The sequence below is a fragment of the Numenius arquata genome, chromosome 11 (assembly GCF_964106895.1).
Source record: "Numenius arquata chromosome 11, bNumArq3.hap1.1, whole genome shotgun sequence".
NCBI lineage: Eukaryota > Metazoa > Chordata > Aves > Charadriiformes > Scolopacidae > Numenius > Numenius arquata.
The window spans coordinates 4083161-4102659 of record NC_133586.1 but is presented as its reverse complement, the minus strand read 5'-3'; the positions used below and the strand labels follow the sequence as shown (position 1 = coordinate 4102659).

Genomic DNA, 19499 nt, shown 5'->3' with positions numbered 1-19499 from the left:
CACCTTAGATCTCTAGACTGGCTCTTACAGACCCTCCAAGCCCCTCCAGTACTCAAGTATTCTTCCCTGTCACTCTTGCCTGACCCTGTTCTAGTCTCTTCTCTCTCAGTAAAGCGGCTCATAAAGCATCTCTGTTAGAAAATGCAGTCTTCTTTGTCGTTTGTCCTTCTTCACTTGAATCCTCATTGAAGCTCTCCATCTCTCCCCACAATTGGATCTATGACTCTCCTGAAGCAGAAGATTCTCTGCACAATAGCACACTCACTGTCCAAATCCTCCAGGGTACTAAACCCAAGCCACCCTCTGTCAACCCCTTTAGACATCTCTTGGAAATAGTTTTCCAAGATGGAGGCAAAGAAAGAAAACCAGCAGAGAAAGGACATTATGTTCTTACCACCAAAATTACACTCAGAAAAGAAAATGGAGTTTGCTATTTTCTGCAGAGGTGAAGAGCTGTATCCGAAAGCATTATATTCCCTATTTATGTTGTGGATTTTTTGCAAGGCATTATTAGAAGGAAGCTTGACAGCTCTGCTGGGAAACTTGGCAAACACCAGGGCAAACCAGTCTCACTCTTTCACACAGCTGGATTTTCTGCAGCTCAAGTATTTTTCCCTCCTGCTCTTGGCCCATCCAAAGATGAGTGCTGAATTTCCCTTAACATTACCCACAGGTTAATTTGTTATTAAGTTTAGGCTCAGTTTAACGTCTTGGCATGCAATTTAAATAAAATCAAAACCAAATGTCCTTCATTTCTGCTGAAACCACCCTCAGTTTGGCTCAGCTGCCTTTGGTGTCACTGGAGGGTGAACAGGAGATTCATTTTCGTCTTGTCATTTTTGGTAGTAACCTAAATATCCTCCATGCAACTTTGAAATACATTGCCATAAAGTAATTATTTGTCATAGAATGAGATTGGCCAGAATCTGAACATGATACATTGGCTCCGACTTAGCTGTCAAGTACTTGTTACTGTAGGAAAGGAAGATACAGCAGACACCTAAAACAGTAGGAGTCCTGAAGGGTGCAGACAAAGCTTGTGCACAACTTCTTACTAAAGGAACGATGGTGGGATTTCCCACCTTCCATCCAGAGAGGCTAACGGAAGGAGGACTTGAAAATCACATAGGTACAGCCCTTGTCCCTGTATATAATTAGACCAGGAATAAATTTATATCTTACACAGTCTAACTGTGACACAGAGCAACCAGAGTGATGTCAATGGAAAGGGAAAAAAGCTCGTAAGTATTATGAGTAAGTGCATGTTACACTGAGCCTGGAAAGCAGTGAATGCGGATGCTGACCTTTGGGTTAACTCATTAACTGCACTAAGACGATGCAGGTGACTCTTCCAGTCAATTTTGTTTTCTTCTGTCCATGGGATATTTACAGACAGCTTTAAAAATTCTTCAAAGTCACCTGCAGAAAGTACCTGGTAATCTCATTCTGCACATTTGTGTCTGACTAGGAATTGTCATGTTATCTGCTGTTTTTTCCAGCCAGTGTTCAAAGTGTGTTAGTTAGCTGTGATTGAACTGATAAATCAAGTTATATAATTTCTTTCTGTTGATCAAATAATACTGCTCAAGAGCATTTCCAAAATACCGTTGTTTACAATTTCAGCCACAGTAGATTACTTCACATGCAGAGGTGAAGCCATTACCAAAGTACTTAACTATTAAAATCCTTGACGTAGACACCTGAACTTCAGAGAAAATTTATCAAGTTCAAAGATTTTTGAAGCTGATGTAGTTTTTGTGGATCTATGTTACAGCATCAACAAAAGCAGAATTTGTCCCTAACTATTACCATCAATCATTTAAGAGAATGAGGCCTCCTTTTGCTACTCAAAATCACAACATAGAGTGGAAAATAGGGGAGGAACAAATAGAAAGATTTGTGTGTGCTGAATGGAATATTTACATAAGCTTCCTAAAAATTAAGTTATTTATCAATCTGCTAGATTTATGAAATCACAGCAAACATGCCACACTAGTAATTGCACTTGTATAGCTTTAAGTAAAAGTATGCTACAGTGGTATCAGTGAAGAAAGACACAGGACAAGTTCTTACTTGTGCCCAAGCTCATGTGCAATTGTAAATGCCAGGTTGAGACCGTTGTCCTCAGCAAGAACACACTTTCTCTTGGCACTGCAGACACCTCCCAGGTAAGCAATTCCTGCAACAGAGACACAGAGAATCTTCCCATCAGAATCAGTGAAACAGCTCATTCACTCAAAGCACACAGCAGTAACTTAACCAAAATGATAAAAAATGTGCCCGGTATGAAAAACATTAGAGTAGTTTGCACATAAAATCATGTGAGTATTTTGTTCATCGTCCTATTGAAAAAATCGGTCTAGAATTTTTTCACACAGGAAACAAGTTAAACACACTTGCCTTCACTGCTTTCATTGGAAAATATATTTCACTGTCCATAAAGACTCAAAAATTCATCTAAGCTTGTCTATTAGTGTCCCGTACTACAATGTTAGAAGATGCAGTGAAGTAGCCTTAACAAGCATTTAAATGGAGTTCTCCAGATTTTCAGAATAAAGCTGGGGAAAGGAATAAAACAAAAAGAGCAGAGACTCTCTGAAAAGATCTTACATTTTCCCTTATTTTCATACTTAAAGAAAGCAAGAGTGGCAGACTCAGAAAAGCTGGCAAACTCCTCACAGTGAGTCACAAAGCCAAGGTAGGTGGCAGAAGTCTACTATGACTTAGTGGAATTTAGGATTTGATCCCATGGACAATTGCACAGTACTCTCTAGACCTGTTTGTGTGGGCACCACAAATGGTTGTAGGCTGAAGTAAAAAAGGAATGAAACTTTTGCTATGGAAAAACAATAGTCCTCATATGCCCTTCCTGCATGCAGACTGTCCTCTGCAGAAAGTGCCGTTGTACTTGGAAATGTCGTGATGGCATCACAGGCCACACGCAGGACAATCTGCTGCTGAGATTTTGTTTCATCTGCCACCTAGAAACCACTGCTAAGCCACTGGGAGTTATGCTCACAGATTAAAGACAGAGCCTAAGGACGTCTCTATTTATACAAGTCCTCCACTGCTAAACGGGCACATCTCAAAAGCCTCACAAACAGTTCAAGTGTGCACACAAAACAAGATTTCCAGATAGCATGCAGCGACCTAAATGCTGAGTTCATCCTGCCCCTTCAGACATCCTTCTGCCATGCTGCAAGAAGGGGAAGGGTAAAGACCTTCCACAAACGTCTGTCAATCTTTTCACAGCAGATATATTTGCTTATACTTAACAGAAACCAAGAAATCTGTTTCCTCACTGCAATACTGTTCTCGCAGAGGGGTAGCCAGGACCTAGCTGCCTTTAATGAGTAGGCCACAATCATGCAATGGAGACATGATCCCTTTGCCTTTTTGTTTTTCCTTCTGGCAGAGTTGACAAAACTGTGTTTATCAGGGTGCAAATGGTGTAAAACTTTAGACCTGGAAGAAGTGCAGTTTTGGTTTATTATGAGTTTTGACAATAATATGGATATGTACATTTGCTGCCATGGGGATTCTGGATGTGCTGCCATGGGGATTCAGCACTAGCAGCAGAGCGAAGGCAGTGCAGAAATCAGACACTAACATTTGCTTACTTTAGAAGTGCTGACTATGGAAGGCCAGATTCATACCACATGCAAAAAATGAAGTCAAGATTTAGACTTTTTAAATCAAGGATCATAGAAGGCTGGATTTCAGCACTATTCTTAAAATTACTTCATTTTTACTCACAGAACATTCATAAGGATGTCAAGGAATTGTTCAGGAAGTAATATGTTACTTTGAGAAAGAGTTTGCAACCTCAGTCCCCACACCTGATGGCCTAATGAACGGTTCACAGAACAGAATCTCAGCTGTAGGTGTCTGCAGCGTGTCCTGGGCTACGAACATACCTTCTGTTTCTTTTAAAGATCACAAAACATTTCTGGTTGATTTCTGAAATGAAAGCAGATATTTCTCCTGATTTATATGTGCTACCATGCACCTCTATGGTGACTTACAAATAATAATACCCTCACCAATAATAGTCTTTTGGTTCCAATTCTACTTGGGATCAGCAATTTCTGGGAATACTTTTGGCGGAAGGAAAATACTGTTTGGGAAAATGTTAGTTTATTGTAAAGCCAATAGCAGAAGGTCTGAGATTAGGAGGAATTCCCAGAGTTTGGTTAAAAGGAAGCAAAAACCTGAATATTTGAGTCACAGAAGATGAAAAGGAACAATTAGGTGACTCGGCCAATCTTCTGCTTCTTTAGATTTGTGCCTTTGTGCATTTTTGAGTTAAATCCTCTCCCTGCGTCCATACGTGAAACAGGGTACCTGGGAGGAAGGATGCTTCATGCCAAATTGCTAATCCACTCCATAGCTGCCTCTCCCCTGAAGCACACTGTGTTGTCAGAGGAGACAAAACTGTGATGGCCCATTGGTTGCTGGTAATCCTGATCCCCAGCTGTGAGAGAGGAAATCTAGTGGGGGCTGTTGAGTTCACCTTCGCTCATTAGTTTTGCTCAGCCCAGGCTCTTCCCACAGAAGTTATGATCCTGTGGCACAACTACCATCTACTCCAAAGATGCTCCTGGAGATCCTTCTGCCTCTTGGGGATGAGGCAAACATAGCTCATAATAAACTAACCAAACTCAGCTGAAATACACTCTGGTAATAACCAGAGCAGGGTTCTTACTGAAAGTGTTTCATTCCTACTACGAAACCTGATTATTCCGCCTTTATCTTCCAATTAACCAGTGCCAATACATATCTCATTTGTATCTGACACATGAGGTTTTAACTGAGAAGCAACAAACCAGTATTGCATCTCAAGCTCACTGGTCAACCAGGCAAACCAATTTAGCTTGAAATGATTCATGCTAATTTCCTTCCAATAAATTTCATAAAATGAGGGTGAGTCAATATTTGCTGTCACTTGGAGATGGAAGCGGGAAGTATTTCCATGTTTGGGAGACGTGGTGTTAGCAAAATAGTCTAGAGTTCTGTCAATATATTAAAAGAAGTTAATCATCAATTAAAATGTCAAAAACATTATCTCAAATGGCAATTCTTCTGAAGTCTTTGTTTAGTGGTTCTAATCCCCACTGCAACTGACTGGCAGTAACACTGCTCTGTGCTAAAAGTCTCAGTATTCAAAGGTGGAAAACCTAGGACTGAGGACTTGTATACCCACCAGTAGCTGGAAAAGTGACTGTGGCTCAGTCACAGACTCTCAGTCACCTTATTTTTATTAGTTATTTTCAATGCTTAATATGACCCCTGTGTGGCCATTTTATAATATTTGCAATGATCAATTTAAAAATGTAGAAATCTAAAATTAGTTTATTGTTACAATTATTAAAGACTTCCGTTGGAGTGGAGCCCAGGGATCAGACAATATAGGAACAGAAGTGGACTGGGGAGGAAACCCATAATCCTAGAAGAACAGACAGAAGAAAACTTTGCAGTACATGAGATGAACTCAGTAAGAAGTCCAGCTCACGAGTTGCTGAGTACTTATTAATGAAGAGTCATTCTGGAACAGCAAACCAGTTATAACAAATTGTCAAAACATTTTAAGCCTGAAAAAGCTTGCCTCAAAGATGGTTTTGTAGTATATATTTTCTATCAAACTATTTCCTAAGACTATAATTTTCTTTTGGACCATTTTATGATTACTTCTTTCGTTAAAACATAAATAGAGAATACGCTATCAATCTGCATATATTTTCTAAAGAACTGTTATGTATCTGAACCATTAAGATAAATGCAACTCTTTTGTAACTCAATACAATGACCCATATAATTGATATGCAGAGAAAAATACACCTTTAACGAACAATGATAGTAGTACAATGCTTTGGTAGCGGCATTAATATGATGTATTTCCTTCATTGTCATGAATGGAAACTGCTGTTAGCCTTGTAAAATTTCAGATTTTTATCTGAACCCTACAAGCCTGCAGAACTGGAATTGAAACTTCATGAATTCAGACATCTTTGTGAAAATCCTGGCATGCTGTGGTTCTGCCAGACTGGGACTAATGTCAGAGGAACTTCTCTTATTTGATAATTTTGCTTCTAGCTCTGTCTGGGAGACAAGTGTGTAAAAATGAAAAATCGGGAAGAAAGTTGAACTGGTTTGGGGTTGGTTGGTTTGGTTGTTTTTTTTAAACAACAACAACAAAAAAAAAGCCCAACAAAAAACCCACCCAAAAATGCACTTCTGTGCTCACGGAAATACATAGGCAGTGGCTTTCTTCAGGGGAAAAAAGTCCTTATCTTTCCAGATAGACTCCTTACTGCCAGCAATTACCACAAATCTATTTTTAATATCAAAAAAAAGTCAAGTAGGAGCATCAGTGGTAGAGAGAAAGGAAAGCCAATTACTATTTTTACTATTACCAAGCGTGAGGGTTTTTTCCTTTCTCTCATGAGAAATTGCATAATTACAGTCCATAACTTCTGTGCTTGGGTTTGAACACGCAAAGCTATCTGCACTTCCACAGCAAACCTTAGGACACAGGCAACTGTGTAAACTCAGATTTATCCAAAAAGTTGTCATATATAAACAGTTTGCAGCTGTTGGCCTTTCTGCCAGCTAATGAGCCCTCTGCTAGCAGTATCTCTAAGGGGAATGATTACATTTATCCTACCAGCTCAGCTAGGCATTAGGATATTACATACTTGCCACAGCGATAGCCAAAGCTGGAAGAAGACCAGTTCTGGTGCGTGGGTTCACATTTCATCCTATTCGAAACACACGGGGCTTCCTTCTGACGACTGTGGAATATTCACTCAGCAAGTGGTTTATCCAGGTACTCCAGCTTTCAACTCTCTAATGTCTTGTTTTCATTGCACTCCTAATACTTTAATCTCTTCTTTTGCCAGCCACCTCTGGATACAGAACTTTTACTTGATTAAAACTTGGCTAGCTTTCCTCTTCTCAACGTATTTGCTGTTGGGAAGGGAGCCAAACTTGAAGTCCTGAAGTCTGCTTGGCACAGACGGAGACTCACCGCATATCCACATGCACAGAGCAAACCACCCATTCCCCACCATTACTAGTTTGGTGATGTTAGCTGATGTTTTTCTCATCCTCCCACGATTTTCAATTTTTGCAGCTCACACATTGCCATCAATTACACTCCCGTAGCCTCTCTTAACATCCTACATAAGTAAAATCAGGAAAACCTAGAAGTGATTCATGCTCTGCCCCCCTGTTCAATTGCAATGATATGTTTGACAGAGATGCCTTGCCTGTATTTACACATCAAGTCAGTCACCAAGGGAGTCTTTCGGTGCTTATGATACTTAAAAATGAAAAATACTTTTCCTTTCTATAAAGCCTACATATAAAAGGTTCCAAAATTAAAAAAAACATTAAAGAAGTACCCACTAAACTCCCTCCAAGATAGGTAATAACACAATCCCTGTTCTACAGCTGAATAAACAGAGGTCCCAAGAAGTCAGCAGTATCCAGGTGAAAAAAGAACAGTATCCATGGAAGGACCCTCTCCAGCCCGTACAGCACAGAGAGGCCAAAGTTGTTACCATGACTGTCCTACTGAGCCTCTGGTTCCAAGTTTGGTTTACAGGGATTATCCAGAAGAAGCTAACAGGGTGAGCTGTTCCTTCATTTTATGAGAATGTGCAAATTCAAAGCCAGGCATGCAATTTTAGTGGCACAGATTAATTTGGCTTAATGCTAGATAGTCATCTAGATGCCAATTTCTGTTCATCTTGCAGTAACAACATGGTTTCCATTAGAATTTAATATTCACGTATGGAAACTGTTTTCCTTTAGCAGCAATTTTCATTGTCACTGTATTTAATGAAATCCAAGCTGGAAACAATACACTCATTATGAATCACAAGTACAGGAATTATAGCACAACCATCCAACGCATGAGAGAGAACTACAGTCAGGTACAAAAACAAGTTAAGAATCATGCCAAGTGCTGTATCCAGTTCAAGTCACAATAGTTTGAACTCAAGTCTTTATATCAGAAGAGCTTCTGATGCCATGAACCATCGGATGGAGGGGCATCTCAGGCACTGCAAGAAGTCAGCCATAGCCTATTTCAGATAGGCCTCCCCATAGGTATGCCTTTACCCTTAAAGGCGTTGTGAAATATGAAATAAGCTCAATCTCTACGTGCCTGAGAAAGAAATCTACACTGACATTAGGGACATTGTTTTTCGTCTGTTTGTACTTAATCAAAGGACAGAGAATATAACCTACTGTCTGTCTCATTCTCTTGGTGCCATACAAGAGACAAAAATAAACCCAGGGAAGAAATCAGTTCACAATTCTCTTGATCTTGTTGAGTGGCAGAACATCCACCCCCTGCTGAGGGCTTAAATTCTCTCCAGGGTATAAGGTGGTTGAACCATATTGATAAAACAAGGCAACATACGACTGGTCCAAATACAACTCTCTACACAGGACTGCGTAGGCACGCAGATAACAAGAGAATGGTCAAAGGAACAGCCCTCAAAAGGAGTTTGCAATTCTGCAGAACTTAAGTTAGAATACCATCCAGGCAGGTGTATTGTGTATACAACTCCCCTACTTTTAGCTGGTGGAGGAAAGCAGTGGAAGTAGTTTCCAGTGTGAATTTTTTTGAGCATTGGTAAGCCCAAGCGATTTCTGCAGGCAGAAGATGATCTGGATTCCTGGGAATCCCAAGAAACCTCTAGCTAAGGGCACATGAGGTTCACTCCTCCTTCCTACGAGGTTTTCAAACTGGTATGCAAGTCCCCGTGTATATTCCTCCCTGTCTCACTGAGAAACTGGCAAGTACTACACCAACTTTACAGAAAAACAAGCTAAGACACAACATTCAAATAACTGGTAAGATCACACAAGAAGCCACCACCACTACTACTGAGAATACACATCAGACCCTGACTTTCTCTACCTACCCAACTTGTTGCAAATGTGCCCATCATCACAGAATCCTCTTCTTTCTTTGGAGAATCGACCTTATCCTGAATTTCAATGTGACCTCTATAAAACTCTGTTCCTTGCCTCCAAACCAGCATGACCTGCAGAGGCGCAGCACGCTTTCCCAGAACTCAGTGTACTCTGTGGCTGGACACCTCCCCTACGGGACTGACTCTTGTCCTGTAGTGCCCAATAAAATCTCATCTTCCCTGTAACTCTGAAAACACTGTCACTTCCAGTATACACAACTGCTGTCAGAATCCCAAAAGCCCAGCAAGAAAAATAAATAGCTGAAACACAAAGCATAGCTACTTTCTGAATCTCTTGATTTTCACTACACACACCCTGAAAGACTAACAAATAACACCTCACCGTGATATTCACAACGTGATGTTTCTAGAGCTGATAATGTAATTAATACTCCTCAGAACACAAGGTCCTAATAGCACAAATGAATTAAGTACACAATACTTTTTATAGGGGATACTTTTCTGAACACTGGGAATACTTAAAGATACTTGGTACTGAAATCTTGCTATGGCACCCACTGGTCTAGCAACTGGTCCCAGATAACATTTCATAAGACCAGAGCTGTAATTGTGAGAGCCAGATTCAAGCCTCAGTCTTTGTGAAACGACAGTGATTCATGCAGATATACCCAAACCTTAGCCATGGCACCACTGAAGCTCAACAGAACTTCTCAGCTGACTCTTTCAGCCCACACTGAACTCTCCTGCGCAGGAACGTGCTGCTCTCATTTTCACACAGATTAGCTGACACCTCACCAGGGTTTGTCTGTGCAAGTCGCCCTACTCTACACCTTTCTGATAAAAAGGCCTTTGTGAGGTTATACCTTTTCATGTCTGGAAACCTGCAAAGAAGGCAAGATTCTGCAAATCATTAGACCTTAAAGGAGCACTTCTGCTATCTTCTTTTTCTCTTTGTTTAATTACCCTGCAGGACAGCAATTAATGGAACATGGCCAGCGTGGCCAACTCTCAGCTTTAGCTTTCAGTCTTTCTACAGGGCTTTTATGTTTCCTGGGAACCCTCCTGTGGCTTTCTAAGTTTAATAGATTAATCATTTATCTGCTCCTTTACTGATTTGCCCCCACACAGACGTTCCTCAAGACATCAAGAGCCTTATTCTAATGCTACTTGCAGTGGATTTACACTGTGCTAATTCACTGATTTAAGAGAACCTCTCCCCATGTACAAGGGGCTGCCCAGACAGTTGAAAAACCCTAGAGATTGTGACCTCTCATGACTTCAGGGATAATAGTCCTCACCCGAGCTAGTAAAAGCTCACTTCTGATACCACATGATGATAGATGTTCTAACATCTTTTTGGCCTAGAAAGGCTTTAACCAAGGCCTACAAAACCATGCCAGACAGGCTATTAACACTGAATTATGCCAACAAAGAGCAGACAACCTTCAGAAACCCCCAGAGGTTTGGAATGGGCATCTTTGAAAACCACATTCCTTTGTGGATTTGTGATCACAAGCATAAATATTCATCACACTGACCATATCTGAGGAGAGATATGGTGCTCACAGTAATTCAAGGGAAGCTGGAAACAAGCATATTGGTTAGCCTCATAGAACAGATATCCATCAGGAGTGACACGGGTATCACTGATCTTGCCTTGGAGCAAGGGAATGCATTAAAAGACCACCTGAAGTTCTTTCTAGCCCTAATTTTCTAAGCTTTTACAATAAAGCACTGGGATCTAAGACCTCAGCAAAGAAGGAGATTAAAAGAAATACCCTGTTTATTTGACATCTGCTCTTTGTTCAGCATGACATCCTCTATGCCATTAACGTGACTCCTCCCTTTCAGCAAACCCTTGCTTCCCTAGATGACAGCACATTAATAAATCCTCTCCATCTAATGTGACATGAGGAGTGGCTTAATTAACTGGAGCAGAGGAAGCAGGGTATCATCTACATGTTTACTCTACTTTGATATGCTAACAGCCACATTCCAGAGAGCTTCTCCTGCATACTCCCCAGCGACAGGAGCCTGGGCTGCTGCTGGATGCAGATCTCAAACAGGCAGAAACACAGTTCCTTTCTGCATTCCTGTTTCTCTAGTTAAATATGAAGTTTTGGATATTTAGTCCAAATCAAGCCACCATTCCGGAATATAGATTCCCAAACCCTGGCAGCTAATTCACCATCTGTTTGTAGGCATCATTGCACAGCATTGAAAGTCTCCATGCTCATGCACACACATAGAAATACATGGGCTTAATTACCCAAAGTAAGATATATTACAACAGCTGTACTCCTGTTAAGAGGAAAGGCAGAGGAAGAGCTAGCTAAGTGCATCTGAGAGAAGTACTCCACTTGGGGAGGGATTGATTGACTGGATGAGTCAACACATAGTGCTGGGGAGTATACAGAAGCCTGGCATAATTCAAATTTAGTGAACAAGGGGGAAAAGACAGATGAGAAGAGATTAGGGATTCAAAGGAGACGGGGACAGAAATGTAGCAAATGGAGATAATATGGGTTTTCCAGAAGTCTTCAGAAGCATAACTTTGATCTCATAAGCAGTGGGGAGTCAGTCACTTCCATGGGAGGCAGGGGTCAAGGAGGGCAGGAGATAAGATCAGAGGGGAAGATGAGCTCTCTGAGAACTTCTGTCTGTACTTACTGCTGGAAAAAAACAGATCTACAGCCCTGTGTCATATGTTTCTGGCATCATGGGTTCACTTAAGGAAAGGTAGGAGCTGGACTGCAACAAGGCCTGATGAGTACATTGAAGTATTCAAGCAGGGAGGCCTGAGCCTTAGTGTGGGTAAAAAAAAATGGCACATAGCATAAGGACAGCTGTTAGAACCGTTATAGAAAAAAGCAATGGAAATCAGTGGAGTACAAGCTATTGAAAGAAAAAGACACAGGCACTGGGGACAAGGTTGTTGAAACGTATTTTACACCAAAAAGGATGAGATTCAGCAGAAATCAGGAGAGATCTGATGCTTTTGAAAGACTACAGAAACATGTGACTGTGAACTCAAAAAAACCATCACCAAACAACTGTGAAACCAAACCATAAATCAGGATTTGGATTCTGTCCCTTGAAAGTCACCTTTGCCTGGGTCTCAAAGGCATTTGGATTTGAAAGTCTTCTGTTGGCCTCATTTTGTTAAGTGGATGTAGACTGCACTGCAGAGGTGAACCTGCTGGTCCTTTCTACAAGCTGTTGTAGAATCAAGCAGGATCTTCCCTTCTCACATGCAGGCAAATATTGGCATTATAATATGCAAAAGACAGGCAACCTGCCAACGCAACAGGAGAACTCAGGAGCACTGGATTCAGGATTTGTGCAGCTGTGTGAATAACTGTCTTTCTCTTCAATGGCTGAAGGAGTGAGAGGATAGAAATGAATCCATATCGCTCACCTGCTGTATGGCTTGACAAGAAGAGAGCGCTCCACCTGTTCCTTGTCTAAGCAGCCTTCATGAGTCTCACCCTTCACTTTCTTGGATGTTATTAAAAATCAAAATTATTTCAACATTCCATTTTTTTCATTTTACCTGCCCTATTTGGTAGAATAGGCCTGAACTCAAGAATTCCTTCAGTGTTCCCTAAGCTGCATCTTTCAAGAAAAAAATAACTCACAAAATTAAAAAAAGAAAAAACAACCAAAACCAACTCTACCATCAGAAAGGAGAGTGCTCAAGGGCTACCATGTCCCATGCTCACCACTCTCCCACATGCCTGTGTTAGTCCCTTAACACCCATTCTGTTCATGGGATGGGTTCCCATCTCAAGATTATAATCTTCCAAGAAATGGAAAAACAGCCCTGGCATTAGCTGCAATAGCTACAACTTTGCAAACTATGTAGGTTTCCAAAATCAGCTTTGAGACCACTTTCATCTTGCTTTTTCAGATGAGTTCTGTGACTTCCAGTTTTGAATTTGTCAGTTTGTCTCTGCAACTCATCTGAGCCATCTGCTCAGAGGGCCTGAGTACAGAGAGAATGAAGGGGAATGAAGAAGACGACCAAATCAGAGCTTTTAATGAAACTGCTAAACAAAGAGGAACACGGAATTCAGCAGCAGGGATCCTGGAGCCTTCAAATTCCTCAGTATCTCCCTTCCAGAATGAAGAGAAAAGGTCAGACTTGGCAATAAATCAGAAAAAATATTTGGAGTCTTTGTACCAAACAGCATCTGCTTTAAGAGCTAACAGTCAGGGTCCAGCGTTCGGTTCCAGTTCTTTTTCGTAATTGCAAACACTAAGAAACTCATGAAGCTATTCAAATAAATTAAAAGCTACTTTTAACAGTTTCAAGAGCTTTACTGAGCCATGCCTATCTCAGCCTACCGTGGTGTTAGTTGGGGTGGGTTCAAGAGCAAGGATCAGGCCTGCAATCGTTCAACAACATTCAGCAATGCATCGCGAACAATGTTTCAGTGTCTGGAGAGTTTCAGCAGAGTCTGCTGAACCGGACAGTTTTGGAGATGGCTGAACACCTGTGCTGCTGATGAATGGCATTCTTCCACGGCTCTCAATTAAATTCTTTCCATGTTCCTTAAGAATGACTAAGCAATTGTTACTCTGAAAAAGTGAATGAATCTATACTTTTGAAACATGTTAATATTTAAAGCGTATTTTATTTTTAGGCGCTGTATGCGTGTCAAGCTGTTCTCTTGGCAAAATAAGAGCAGCTCAGGCGACTAGCAGAGCAGGCCAGCAGAATGGGATGATTCACAGAAATCAAACTCTGAACAGATGCTTTTCCAAATTGCTTCTGTGATACTTCTCAATTACAGCTCCTACATCCTGCCTTACAGGGCTGTCTAAGCTCCTGGCTTCACTTTGTCAAGCTGCCAGCCAGCACACGCACTGATAAACTTATTTAGCAATTCTTGGTTCAGCCCTCTGTTTTAATTCTTTGCTGGGTGCCTGACTTGAGAAAACTGACAAACCCAGGGTTTGTGCCTGATAATGTTAATGGGGTTGAGTTACTCTGCTGAAGTCAGAACTTGGGCTGAAAAGCTTGTACCATGCAAGAGAACGAAGCCGGTCCCTAATACCTCAGCACTGGCTACTACCTCTGCTCCAGGAGCAGCGAGGGAAAACGATCCTTCCACATCTGTAGGCAAGAAGAGGAGACTAAGGTGTGCCATGGCTCTGCTTCTCTCCTCCTGAAGTACCACAGTCAGCACATTAGTTCTGGCAAAGCATGATGGTGTGGTGGAAGGGGAGGTAAAAACATAAAAAAACCCCAAAACTTACCGTGAAATTAATGGCTTGATTTCCTACACATTTGCATTTCCACTTGGGGTTTCTGATGTAAGTGTGGGTGATGCAATCTTTCCCTCAGTGGCAGCATCAAAGGGAGATGGCTTTCTCCTCTACTTGGTTTCCTAGTTTTCAGAAAACTTCCAAAAGCCTAATATTTCTGAGATCCATATCCTCAAATTTGACTTAAATTGGCCAACGGGTTAAAAAGCTATTAGGGAAAGACTGTCATTGGGGTAGACAGACACAAACATTGCACACACACACTCACCAAATCAAGTTAAAATGACTATTAACCTAAAGGGCCCTCCTCTGGGCTCCCAAACAGAGCTGTCCGTTTCAACTTCCACCCCATGGGAAGGGAAGGACCCACATGGTACTTTATATAGACATAAACACATCACAGAGCCAGCCTGACAGAAAAGAAGTAATAGCTAATTTCAGAGGTAATGTACCTGGAGGTGTTTTTAATATGTCCTGAATCTACTTTCTTTAGCACTTCTTTCTCTAAATTACTCAAAAATAAAATGTCACCTTTAAAGTAACACAAGTTAGTAATTTTCACTAAGACCAGCGTGAGCTTTTCTCACACGTAATAAAAAGAAATCTCTCATGTTCAAACTCGAGCTCCTGTGAAAGAAAACAGAAATTTGGATGAATACCACTGAGCTCCTTGCAATGATTGACAGCAGCCAGAAGAGTCCCTGGTGCCTCACGGACACAAGTCAAGGCACTGTCCTAGTCCTGAGGCCTTTACGGTCTGAATTCAGAAATGACAGCACACGAGGCTCGTGGGGAGGCTGCGCCTGCAGGCAGCACTGACGAAACTTACTGTCACAGTATCCTGCAGAAGCCAACAGGACATTTCCATGCACGTGTGTTCATGTTATTGCTCTAGGTCTTTGTACTAAAGTATCAGGACCAACAAGGGCAGAACTGCCTCTTCTAGTCTCATGTGCTTCTAAATAAAACACCCCTGGAAAGTGCAAGAAGCTTCTACATACTCGTACGCTGTCTGGGTGACACTTCCAGTTCCGAATCAAATCTGTGCATCCCTGATTAAAAACTATGTGCTGAGTGCGCACCATGGTTTGTAGGAGTTTTCTCAGCTGTCAAGCCCCACTCAGTAAGTGGCTCATGGAGACAGTTTGCAGCGGTAACAGCTGTACTTCCCAGCTATGCAAACAGGGTATTTTTGTATAAGCCTGCTTTGGTGCCCAGTGGCAGTGGCCTCCTGTCAGCTGCCATGTAATGAGATGCATTTCCCAACAAAGCCACCTGATTAATGAGAGCATATAATCAGCTTCATAGCATTCACAGAAAACAGGGTGAATATGTATCACATCTGATCTATTTGTATCAACTACCATAATCACCATGGGCTTGATCAAAATCTTACTGAAATCAACAGGAGTATTACCACTGGCTTTGGGGAAGGCACATTAAGACATTTCCTGACTTCTTTTACTTAGTTCCCACCCCCAGAAGGTTGGTCTTTTTTTACTTCAATGTCAAGTCAAAAAGCTTTATTTACTTCAGTGTTTAGACCATGTTGTGGCTCACAGACACTGGTGCACAAATGAGCATTCTGCATCTCTGTAAACGCACCAGTTCATTGAACAAATACGGACTACAGTTTTCCCATGTTTGAAAATGAAACAAGCAACAGAGATAAAGATAAAAATAGAAAAGAGAGGGATCATTCTGATATACTTAGTCAAAAGTTATTACTTTTAAAACTGTGACTTGGACAAGGAAATCCCAAGTATCTAACCATCACAGCAAACACACCTCTGCACTGCATCACAAACTGCAACAGTCAAGAGTCAGGGCCCATCACAGCAAAGACCAAATGACCTCAGAATCCAGAACCTTTGCTCTGAGCCAAGAGCATTGCACCCTTCTCCATTTCCCAGTTTCAGAGAGACATCACAGAGAATGCAAACATGTGAGGGCTGTGCCAAGACTCTCTTCTCCTCACTTTGCTCCACAGAAGGGAAATAAGAAGATTGAAGTGAGACAAATAAATGCATAGGAAGAAACCTGGAGCAAGTCAGAGAAGACTAGTGAGACACAAGGAGGAAGAGACAGGAAACTGAAACATAATTAAGTTATCAAGCTATCAGACTTTCATGAGGCAACTGACATCTCAAAAAGAAAACTACAAAGCTTAGGACTTCAATAGTCCTAAGCAATATTTTTAACTTGCAGGATCTGAGGCCGGTTCAGGAAAGCATCTCTATTTCAGATGCTGCTTAAGTATGCGTCTGGATACAGAAGGTCAGGCAAGAATCACAGGGAAAGCCATCCGGAAGGACAGAGCAATTCCAGTGAACAATGCTGCTCTGCTGAAGTCCAAGCCAGCAGACACTTGTAAGAGGTCAAAGGGATCCAAAGGAGCAGCAGTTCTTCCCCAGAACTGATCGGAAGTCAAGACATAGGGCAAGCGAGGTGTAGACAGGAATTTCATCCATCCTCAGACCCAGACAAGATCAAGGTGGAGATAGTACTTTCTCTCTGACCAACAGACATAGCTAGGAGAGAAGACAAACTAGGGCATAGAAGATAGGAAACATGAGTCTACAGATTTCTTAAACAGATATAAAATATAAATTCTAAACAGAAATTTAACTTCAATCTTTTACTTTCCTCTCATTTCAAGAACAACAAAGTCTGATTAGACTGATGGACTCATTTTAGAGCATCGGTTTAACTTTCCAATAAATAAAAACATCCACACAGAGTTTCCTAACTTACTGGCCAGTTTTCTTATAAATAACTGCAGTGTTTACTCTATTTGTCTACTACAGCACAAATATTGCTGTACATGCTAGAGCTTGATGGATGACATTATTAAAATCAACAAGTAGATCCTCAGCAGAACATGAATGTGTACCCAGCAGTCTAATTATGGTCAGACAGAGCCTTAATGCAAACAGATCAGGCAAAACGGCTACACAAAAATGTATGACACAACTACACAAAACCAACAAATATCTTCAACCTGCTGACTGCTCATGACCACTAACTAAAGTAGAAATACAAAGCTAATTCCAAGCTAAGCAAACACAGAAATCCTTAGCATTCTACAAATCATGCTGAAAGAGTACAGAAGGAGAAAAATATTTGATGGGTTGGGCCTAGCATTTTTTAATTTTTCTTTTAAAATGAGTTCAGCAGATTTCTATCAGCTGATTGAAAAGGTAAAAAGACTTGTCAAACTAATTCAGACAAACACCCTGCAGATTACAGGATTCTGAACCTGAAATTTAAAAGTGTATATAGCAGAATGCCTGCCCGAACAAAATCCAGGGGTTCAAAGGACAGTTTATATATATAAATACGTACATATACAAACACCTCAGTGAGAATTAGGCTAAAATTTCACCATCTCCTACAGTCACCTTCCTACCTAAATTGGTAAGAACTTGATAAGGAAACCCCAGTATTTTCTACAAGGAAGATCTGGTCAAAATCAGGTATGTAAAATTCAAACTACTCTGCCATGCGTTTAGAGACAGTAATTTTTTTCCAGAATGGGCATTATCAAAAGGTGTATACATTCACATGAAGGGATATAGAAATGCAAACACATGCACAGATATATTCACACATTCTTGCATTGACCTAAGCAGGAAGCAAAACTAAACAAAGAAAGAGGACCAATTTCTCTCTAGTCTGTATCCCAACCCAGAGAATTATTATGCCTCTTCAAAATAAATAATTGCTCAGAGGAAAGAGAAATCTAAAAGTTAAGCCTATCAGAGTCACTGATCAGGAGTGCCACATTGTATTCACTCAGGGTTAATGAAGATCGGTGTAATTTCCCAGCTAGAAATCCATACAATCCTCAAGACAGCCAAAAAGCAAAAAGATCCTACAAAATCTAAGTCTTTCACTGTATACCAGCACTTTTGATTATTAATTCCTTCTCCCTCCCTAGGATGTGCAAAAACACAAAATCTGATTTTTGACCTTATCAGTCTACCCGTTTCTGAAAAGACACAAGCCCAGGGGCAACCTTTGTTCCCTGTAATATCTGCATACAAAATTTGTATTGGCAGAAATATAATGGACCTTTTATCAGTACTTTTTTTCTACTTACTCTTCAGGCCACTGAAACCAGTTATTTCTCATGTTCCATGACCACAAACTTCAGACGCTATTTACTGCAATGAAACTCCACCATAAGCTTTTAGAAAAAGCTAAGAATGTGAAACCCACTGCATCTCTCCCTCCTGCTTGTCTGTTCTGGCAGGAAGAGTCTTCAAGAATTCCAACAAGTCACTGAGCCATGATCTTGCTTCCTTTCCTAGAAACCACGTTGGCTTTCTTTTATTTCTTTTTATCTGTTTGGCCTGTTTGCTCACCTCTACCCGTTTAAACTTTCCCAAGAAATGAGGTTAAAAGAACTGTTCTGGATTTTCTGGACATTAAACAGAGAAATGTGAATTTGCTGATTCAGCAGGCCAACCCTCAGCTGAGCATTATCTCCACACCAGATGTTCTAACGTAAGGCCAAAAGATGACCAAAGTTATCCCAAAGACATAAATTCTGAGCAAATTATGAAGTTAGCATTTTATCTTTGTGAACACAGTCTCCTGTGGAGTAAGGGAATCAGCTGAGATGGCTGACGTGGTTACTACCTGTTAATCTGCATCGGCCCTCTCTCCAGTTTGCTGCCAGGGAGCAGCTGAGGCAGGCGCTGCTCCAAAAGGGAAGGGCAGCTGAAGTCGAGCATGATAAGGCACGTAGAGGCGGTGGCCTCACTGACAAAGGCACGGTCCCATTACACCCAAGCAGGACGAGCAGAGAGGTTCTTAGCAGAGCTTTCTTGAAGTGCTTTCCTCAAAACTGGACACCTGAACCATTACCTAAGGTGGCACAGGCAGCCAAACTCCAAGGAGGAGTTTGCCATCCCTGTAATGCAAACACATCCTATATCCCCCTGAGCTTCCATGGTTCACAATCCTACATGTTAATGCAAAATTATATGGTAAATCATCTTAGAGGACGAAGCAGTTACAGAAGACTTCTCAACTTCCTAGGTGCTTCTCTAAATGTCTTTTCCACTTCTACAAGCAACACCTACTGAAGGAAGTTTAGCTCCTTGATGACTCATTTTTTATGATCTACCATTTAATAAACCACAGGATTCACAGTGTTGGCATACAGAATCCTTGTCCAACAGTCCAGCATAAAGGATTAAATAGAGGGCATGCTGAAATATGATGGATTTTATTTACATGGCATGAATTTTCAGGTGTAGGGTATCAGTTGTA

The 19499-nt window shown here is 41.1% G+C and overlaps 1 protein-coding gene across 1 annotated transcript in view; it reads right to left on the bottom strand.

Annotated features, from left to right (window-relative positions):
• ADAMTS17 (ADAM metallopeptidase with thrombospondin type 1 motif 17) overlaps positions 1-19499 on the bottom strand; it is a 185713-nt gene that overhangs the window by 109711 nt on the left and 56503 nt on the right. Inside the window, exon 8 of the mRNA XM_074155909.1 lies at positions 2074-2179. Within this exon, the coding sequence (XP_074012010.1) occupies positions 2074-2179 (106 nt within the window). The remainder of the gene's footprint in view (positions 1-2073; positions 2180-19499) is intronic.